The sequence below is a fragment of the Macrotis lagotis genome, chromosome X (assembly GCF_037893015.1).
Source record: "Macrotis lagotis isolate mMagLag1 chromosome X, bilby.v1.9.chrom.fasta, whole genome shotgun sequence".
NCBI lineage: Eukaryota > Metazoa > Chordata > Mammalia > Peramelemorphia > Peramelidae > Macrotis > Macrotis lagotis.
Window position 1 is genome coordinate 70020884 of NC_133666.1, and position 8984 is coordinate 70029867.

The 8984-nt window shown below is 39.9% G+C and overlaps 1 protein-coding gene across 1 annotated transcript; it reads right to left on the reverse strand.

The window, feature by feature from the left end:
- Positions 1-904: 904 nt before the first annotated feature.
- On the reverse strand, positions 905-7231 carry AGTR2 (angiotensin II receptor type 2). The gene is made up of 2 exons (XM_074200252.1): positions 7010-7231; positions 905-4815 (listed from the first exon to the last, which is right to left on the reverse strand). The coding sequence occupies exon 2, from the start codon at positions 4803-4805 to the stop codon at positions 3654-3656; it is 1152 nt and encodes a 383-aa protein (XP_074056353.1). The 5' UTR covers positions 4806-4815; positions 7010-7231; the 3' UTR covers positions 905-3653.
- Positions 7232-8984: the final 1753 nt, after the last annotated feature.

Below are 8984 nucleotides of genomic sequence, written 5' to 3' on the forward strand. Positions count from 1 at the left end.
ATAGATATTAGACTATAGATGTTGGGGCAGCGCTTTCAGCTCCTCAGAGGCCTGTTACCATGCCCAGTTTCATAGTTAAATTCTAGTTAAGGTCATTAAAAAAGCTGAACACTTGATGAGTGGAATGTTATTCTACCATCCTTTATTTCAGCTAAAGCTGTGATTAGAAGTGCTGGGCCAATTTTCTCTCCTTGAAGTCAACACTGCATAACATCTGAAAAGCTATCCCCTTTCCTAGTCTTGGGTGAAATTCCCCAGGCAAAATTGGAGTGGCGAGACAGGCCCCAGGGAGGACAGTGTAACCTAAAACTGCCCAAAACATCTTCCATCTCATGACCCAGCTAAGTTACCAAGCTTATAACCAAGCTAAGTCACTCACTTGCTTTGTCCTATGCTTGGAATCCCACTAAGCTTTGCATCTCTAATCAAGAATACTAGAATCCTAGACGGGGCTCACCCACCCACCTAAATGTCCTCTGGAAAAATGGCAGCTTCAGAATGAGTATGCTCCACAGTCTCTGGACTGCAACTTGAGGCCGGCCTAGGTCCCAGAAAGCCTTTTGTGATCCAAGTCATTTGGCATTGTCACAAGATTCCAGATTACCATCTTATTTGATAATATCCATGTGCTGTGTCCTTCAGGCTCTCCATTAAAACCAGAACTGGCCTCTTACCATGCCTGTTCATAGTTTAAAGAAGTTAAAATATTCATAGAGACCTTTTAGAAAATAGCCAAGTGTACCACAATTAACCATCGTGGTCCTCTTGGAGAGTGGGGCAGGCGCTATTGTTCACAAAATCAGGAGATTGGTGTCTTAGAACCCAGAGAGGGCATTTATTTTATTTATTGCTTTCAAATAATCACAAGAAAAGGGATATTATAAAACTCCCAGATGATACAATATATCTTTAAAAAAGTATTTATTGAGTACCTTGTATAATAGGCACTAAAATATATGTATTGGTTACATTATAATTCTACTTTCTATTTATCAGTTACAAGTAATAATCCCCTCACTCCCAAAAGAAGAGCCTTTATAGTGTCAATGGCATAATATAGAGAAAGATATTGATGTTATGAATATCTTCATAATAACATAAGCAATGTCAGTTTGCACATTTGCTGTGGTGCAATGGGGAAAATGGATTTTCTTTACACATCCCCTTCTTATGGTTCGAATTAGAAGAGTTGAGCAGCTAAGAGTTAGTATGCTACTTAAGAGCTGTGGGAGACGGAGACCATCTCATAGCATCCTCTCTATTTCAAAAGGGGAAGTTGACCAAATCACCAATAATAAGAGGTGATTCAAAAAATCTGAGGTTTCATTTTACCCTCAAGCAAATTGTCCAGAATGGCAAAAATGGGAATAGTAAACCTTGGAAGGGTTGTGGAAAAATAAGACACCCTGAGATGGCTGTTGGTAGAGCTACAAATGCATCACAACTTTCTGGAAAGAAATTTGGAATTAAGGTAAAACCAAAAAAAAAATTAGCCAAATCCATGCCCTTTTAACCAGAGGTGCTCCTGAGAGACACATACTCCCACATCAAATCTAAAAAAGGTTTCGTATAAATCAAAATATTCATTGTAGCCATTTTTTGTGTTAGAAAAGCATTGGACACAAAAGGTGCTCATCAACTGAGAAATGATCAAGGAATCATGATACACGAATATAATGGAATATGTATTGTACTATAAAAACAATGTATATGGAAAAAATTTAGAAAAGCATGCAAATACTGATGCAGAGTAAAGTCACCAGAACCAGGAAAATAATAGATATGATTCCAACAACATAAATGATTAAAAACAACAAAAAAGAGTACTATATAATTATAATGATCAAGCTTCTCATAAAGATGAGAAAATATAGCACCTTCCCCTCTTTGTTGGGGACTATGGATTCAGATTATTGCATTTACTGTCAGATTTGGCTTCTGTATTATCTAGTTTTATCTCTCTTTTATCTTTCCTTTGTTTCAAGGAGAGATTCCCTGTGCAGGGAAAAGGAGAGAGAGGTATTTGGAAATGAAGGTAATGTAACAACAAAAGACAGTATTTTTCAATGTTTCAAATAAAAAAAAATAAAGAAGATACAATCTAAAAAAATTTTCAGAAGGTATAGGAAGCTTAAATCAATATAAATCTATATGTCTCATCCACACCAATATAAGAGGATGAGCTGAAGGTTACAAATACATTGATATAGAACAGTATTGGCTTATATTAGTGAAGGCTATGAGAGCCCTAAGCCACCACTGAGGATTTGGAGATGGCCCTGGAGAATGGCGTGCACACTGGAAATTAGTGTGGTTTTATTCACACCCTTTGATGGTTCACGTCTCTGTCGAGGCAGGTACTTCTTCCAATGGTGTCGACCACCACTTCTCCATCTCTCTTCATTCTTTGTGATTCATATGCACGACCTCCTAGAAATACTCTAAAGAACAGAGATATCAATAGGGTGGGGTGACTGGAGCTTGGTCCTTTGAGGTACCAAATCAAAGGGCACTACAGTACTCACATGCTTTCAGCAAAGAAACACAGAGCTTAACACTCTGAATGTTAAAATAGCAAATTTTGAGATGACAGGTCATGGTAAGCTCCTCCCTGACCCTGATCTTCTTCCTCCACCCCCTGCATGACTTCTGGGTCTTTTAATACCTATTGGTGCCAGCAGAGCATCTAAACTGCCCCTTGTTGTTGCTATATGACTAGCCCATTTCCTTTACTAATAATACGTACCTGTCTCATATGTATGCCTCATGAATATGGGCTTTAAAGGTGACTTTGTATTAAAGTGATTGATTTTCTAGTGCAGCTTGTAACTAGTGCTGGAATGTCACCAAGCAAAAGACAGGACCAGGGTTTGGTATGTATTTCAAAAGGACCCCTATTTTAAATGGAAAAATACAAAAGCTGTCATCAAAGATCTGTGATTTTGTCATCTTGGGTACTACCTCCCCTAATAAAAATCCCAGCCGCCCACCCCACCCCAACACAGACTTAATTAGATGGCCTTTGTGAATTGCTGTGGTAAGGAAGAAAGTTAGCAGCAGATGGCCAACCCTCTGCCTATAGGGTATTTTAAAAGAAATATTTATTGATTACCTCTACACAGTAGGTACTCAATAAATACTTGCTGAGTGATTCCAAGTTGCCCTGGAAAAATAGGCATACAGTCCCTAGCCAAGACTGTGCTTAAAATCTTTCCAGTCTAGTAGGGCCTGCTGGTGGTCTCCACTGGTAGAATCTTCAAGAACCTGCATGGGTCTTCTCCACATGATGAGGAAACCTCAACGAGGAGGCTGGCTGATGACTCTGTTCTAGGGGGTCAAATACTGTGGTACTCACTACAGAAGTAGGAAAGAGGAAGAGCTATCTTTGTTGCAGACGACTCCACTCTTCCTGCTCACCATTTAAGAAAACTTCCAAATTGCTTCTAGGTTATGGGTCTTTCTCACCAGGGAAGACCTCACCCCAGGAGAAGTGGGAGAAACAAGCTGAAATTCCTTGGATGAAGGGGCATTTCCATTATGTTCTAGTTCTTGAAGAGTCTGAAATTCAATTTTGATCAGAAAGATTCTCCTTTTCCCAAAGCCATTCATTCTCATTCACGGAAGCCTAAGTTCTGTTTGATCCATATGCATCTTCATTCCATTAGGGTTTCCACTTCTTTAAGAGAATTCCCTTTTCTGGAAGACACACTATCTCTATTCTTGTGAAGCTGAGAAACTCTCAGCTTAAACAGGCGCCGGCATCTCTCTTGGAACTGGTTTCCAACAAAACAGTACAGAAAGGGATTGATGCAGCTGTTTGCAAAGCCCATGCAGATGCCAAAAGGCATGGCAGTATCGATGGCTGAGATCACATCACAGTTAGTGATAACATGCAACCATGCCAGTGTATCCAAGAAAGTTAGAACATGAAAGGGGAGCCAGCAGATAACAAAAGCCAGGACAACTGCAGCAGCCATCTTCAGGACCCTGTCTCTCATGAGTTGGTTCTTCCCAAATCCACTTGCCTTCATTAAGTGCTTTCGGATGCCAGCATAGCATGACGCGATGAACACCAACGGGATCACAAAACCAAGTGCATTCTTCATGAAGGCCATCCCTGCCGACCACTGTGAATATTTCTCAGGAGGGAAGGCCATGATACACGCATTCACTCCCAAGTGGTCGATGGGCTTGGTGTCTCGGAAATAAAATGTTGGCAATGAGGACACACAGGCCAGTCCCCAGACAAGGGGCACAATAAATGACATCTGCCACGGGGTTCTTCTCTGAGACTGGAAGGGGTAGACAACAGCTTGGTATCTGTCTATACTCATGCAGGTGATAAAAAAAACACTGGCATACATGTTCAGACACAGGAGGGCACTGGAGATTTTGCACATCACTGAACCAAAGAACCAGTTGTATCCATAAGAGTAATATGAGGCCCAGAGTGGAAGAGTGGCTAGAAACAGTAGATCTGCCATGGCAAGGTTGAAGATGTAAATACTGGCAACTTTTTTGGGCCCCCGGTGGCAACAGAATAAGGAAACCACCACACTGTTGCCAATTAAACCAAGGACAAAAATAATGTAGTAGAGGGCAGGAATGAAGGCTAAGTGGTAACCTGAGAGCTTCAGCAAACATTTAGCTGTTGATGCATTATTGTTAGATGTGTTTATGGGTCCGATGTATGGATCGTTAACCATATTTTCGCTTTTGATGGAAGTTGAATAGCTGCTCTTTACGTCAAAGGGGGTCAGTGAAATATCAACCTGAAATCTTTGTGAACTCAAGTCACTGGTCATACTCCTTTTCCTGAAAATGGCAAAACAAAAGCATTTAGAATATTCAAACCTTAAAGCATATTTTCAAATTAATGTTTTATCAAAAATGTTTAATATTTACCCAAGGATGTCATTCAATATAAAAATACTGAATTCTGCCTTATGAAAAAAAAATAGATTATTCTGGTAAAAAGTTTGGAATTGTTTGAGAAAAATCATTAAACTCTTCATACCCTTTGACCTAAGCAATCCCAATGCTAGGTCTATATCTGGAAAATACCTATATCCCCAAAAAGTGTTGACAGAAAAGGTCCCTTATTACTCAAATATTTCTAGTAACACTTTCCTGTAGCAGCAGAAAACTGGAAAACAAAGTGGGGTTAAGCCCTGACTTTAGATTCAGACTCAAAAAGGTCTTGTATTTCATCTTTGCCACCTACTACCTGCATGATCCTGCAAATCACTCTACCTCTCTGGGTATCAGTTTCCTCATCTGTCAAATAAGGGAGTTAGATTCGTAAACTTCTATTAACTTATGAAAAGTCCATTGATCAGAAAATGTCAATCATAAAATAGACAAAAAAGCATCAATAAATGGGAAAGCCAGGTGATACAGTAGAAAGAGTCCTAGACCTGGAGTCAGAAAGACTCTTCCTCCTGAGTTTAAATCTGTCCTCAGACTCTTATCAGCTGTGGGATTCTGGGCAAGTTACTTCACTCTGTTTGCCTCAGTTTCCTCATCTATAAAATGGACTGGAGAAGGGAATGGCACACCATTCAAGTATCTTTGTGAAGAAAAACTCAAATGGGGTCAAGAAGGGTCAGACACAACTGAACAGCAACAATATCAATAAACTTTTTTTTTAGATTTTTGCAAGGCAACGGGGTTAAGTGACTTGCCCAAAGCCACACAGCTAGGTGATTATTAAGTGTCTGAGGTCATATTTGAACTCAGGTACTCCTGACTCCAGGGCTGGTATTCTATCCACTCTGTCACCTAGCTGCCCCTAACTTTTTTTTAAAGAAAATGAACTAGGTTCAAATCTCAGCTCTGCCATTTACTGCCTGTATGACCTTAGGCAAGTTGCTCAGTTTTCTCAAGGTTCCTTTCAGCCCCATCTATAATTCTATGGATTCTGTTTCTCAAGGAAGAGAAGGCAATATCTTCTCCAACATGGCAAAAGAGACATTGAGATTCATGAATTGAAAGGTCTAAAAGAAAATACCAAGGAAAAAGTATTTTCTTCTCTTTTTCCTCTTTCCTTCCTCTGCCCTACTCACCATCTACCCCATTCCCACCCACCCCCATCCCCACCTTTCATATTTTCCATAGGCTTAAGAAAAAGGAACCATTTAAGAAGATCAGCTGTGGAGGAAAATGTACAAAACAGAAACAGAAAAGAAACTCAAAAAGAAGCAAAGTCCATGTTTCAAAAACATGGTCTACACTCCTTTCTCTAACATAGAATCTCTGGATACTCCAGTGCTGCCTGCTTTAACATGAGAAAATCTCTCATTACAAGTTCCTGTAGGCAAATATTTTCCAAACCTCGAAAGAAGTCTGCATGTTAAATTATAGCATTTTATTGGTCTTCTGTGGGGGGAAGAACAAGAAAACAGGCAAAGCTGTTGTATTAGGATCAGGTAGAAACAGAACTTGCCAATAGAAAAAAAGGTGATGCAGCATTTCCCATTTTGACAATTTCAGGTTAATTGAGCCATCTTTGAAAAGTTCAAATACCTAGGTCACACATTTTCAAGATATAAATATATCAATATCTTTTTAGTATGTTGCTGTTATTTTGGAATCAAAAAAAACAGTAAAGGTAAATGAGTCCAAAGTATTCTTATGAGAAGTATATCTGTACTCTGCAAACTAAAACTACTGTCAGCCATCAGCCAAGATGTGTCTTAGAAACAAAGAAAGTCATTTGGGGGATAGTCCTCTGGTTACCCCAACCGAACCAAGGCATCTGAAAACAACTTAAAAAAGGATCACTTGAAGATCAACCGGTGGCCTGAGTGGAAAATGTAATTAAATGATCATCAATCAGTTTCCCTAATCCCCCACTCTTTACAGCTGCAAAACCCCCGAGTAGATCTTTGCGATATTTGCAGGATCCTGGATTAATCTGGATAACAAGTCAGTGCTTCCCCTGAAATAGTATCATATAGTTCACTTGATATTTCCCAAATTTAATTCCATATAAATATCTCCGACTTACCTTAAAAATGTAGGCTGAACAAATATTCCCCGACTCTGCTTAGCCCTTCCTCTGGACTTCAGAACATAAGAGCTGCAGATCTCTGGTTTCCTTCTTAATATGTTCGGTTTGTCCACTGGGAGTCTTGAACCGACATAATTTGCTGGCTGACTTCTGAACACGTGCCAGCTTTCCAGAATTTTTTTTTTTATTTTGGCAGTAAAACATCCATCTGAAATTCTGCCTGCCCTGAATCATGAGAGCTCATCCAAATCAATCCACACACCCCCACCCCCCAAACAAAGCACAGTTTCCACAAGTCCACAAATAATTTGGAAGTCGATAGCTCAATTTAAGGAAGGAATAACCTATTTCCTTCCAGAATTTCCTCCTCCCTTTTCCCTGCTGTTTATACTCTAAGATGAGTTGGGCAGGGAAGGGGGGAGTTATGCAAACATTCCATGGATATGGGCTACTGATGCCCTTGATTATTTGCATCCTTGAACTTTTCATTCTGATCCAATATGATGGATTGGACTTTAGGATTGGAGCCATCATTTGAGAAATATCAAAAGTGCAACCTAAGAGTGTGTTCCAATTAATATCCCTTTCTTATATTAAGTAAACAGACATCCATTCTAGGTACTAGGAAAACAAAGACAAAACAGAGGAGTTGATGTGTTATATGGAATGTCGAGGGGGAGGTCCCAGAGACTGGATTCAAAGCCCATTGTTGCCATTTCTTATCTCTATGACCTTGGACCTTTTACCTCCTTATTGGCAAAAGGAAGCAAAAGTTGGGATCTAGTTTGAACCCCATTATCTATGATTTGCTGAAGTAATTTGCACAGTGTTCCAAAGGAATTGCTAGCAAATTAATTGTCATTTCAGTATTATGATATTTCTCCCTTACCTCAGAAAGTCCTCCCTGCTTGGTATTAAAGAATTTCTTTAGTAAGGCTTGAAGAGTATTAGGTGGAGAAGGGAGGGAAATGGAAGAGACGTAGAGGATTTGCAATTAATAGAAAGGAAGTATTCACACACTGTATTTTAAGAAGAAAGAGGAAAAATAGTTCCTAGCTTCTGGGGGGACAAAAGGGAATCCTCCCCCTTTCCCTTTCAGTCTCATGGCAAATGTGTAGATTCATTTTCTTAACTGTATTTATTTATTATAAGGGAGAGTCAGGGGGGAGAATAACATGGGAAGCCACAGTGATATAAAAATGCATTTATTTCAGAAAAAGAGGGAAAGAAGAAGAAGCAGAACTTTTCTTCTGGTCCCTTTGGAAAGTATTAGCTTTGAATACTGACTGGGGAGAGGTCTTTGGAAGATGCAGCTGGTGGAATTACACAAAGGGTCAGCACTAACTAGCTCTCCCCTCCCTTTACCCCAGCCAATGGCAAACATCTGGCTACTCTTAATTTAACTCTGTCTGGGATGGAAAGAACAAAGTTCGAGGTATTCAAAAAACTTCTTGATTCCCTGGGAGGCTGTCCCTTACAACGGACAAAAATAAAAAGGGAAGATATGCCTGTCTATGTGTGTTGGGGGCAGAAGGGAAGAGGAGGAGGCTCTTAGGTAAGAAAAATATTTTTCTCAGTTTCTCAAACAAATTGTGGGAGAGAAATGCATGATTATGTATGATAAACTAGGGCATCAACTCAGAAAAGGAAATTTGGGCTGTTGGCACATATTTGGGTGGCACTTTAAGGAAGGAGGCCTTTGGCCCCCATTATCTCAGTGAAATCTCACAATGCCCTCTGAAAGATGATGTTGTTATTGTGATTTATATCAAAGGAAACTATGGCACAGAGAGGTTGGGTTACTGACCTAAAGTTCCACAGGTAGTAAAGTTCTGAGGCAGTATTTAAATGCAAGGCTACCAGACACCAAGTCCCCATGCCAACCCCAAAGCCAAGCATCTGCTGACCTCTGCCCCCTCTGAGGTTGGGCAAATGCTTTCCCTGCACCATTTATTACCCTGTCTCAAGCCCC

What these genes read in the sequence shown, in the direction of transcription:
- AGTR2 (XM_074200252.1), bottom strand. Translation starts at nt 4,805, where the DNA reads ATGACCAGTGACTTGAGTTCACAAAGATTTCAGGTTGATATTTCACTG.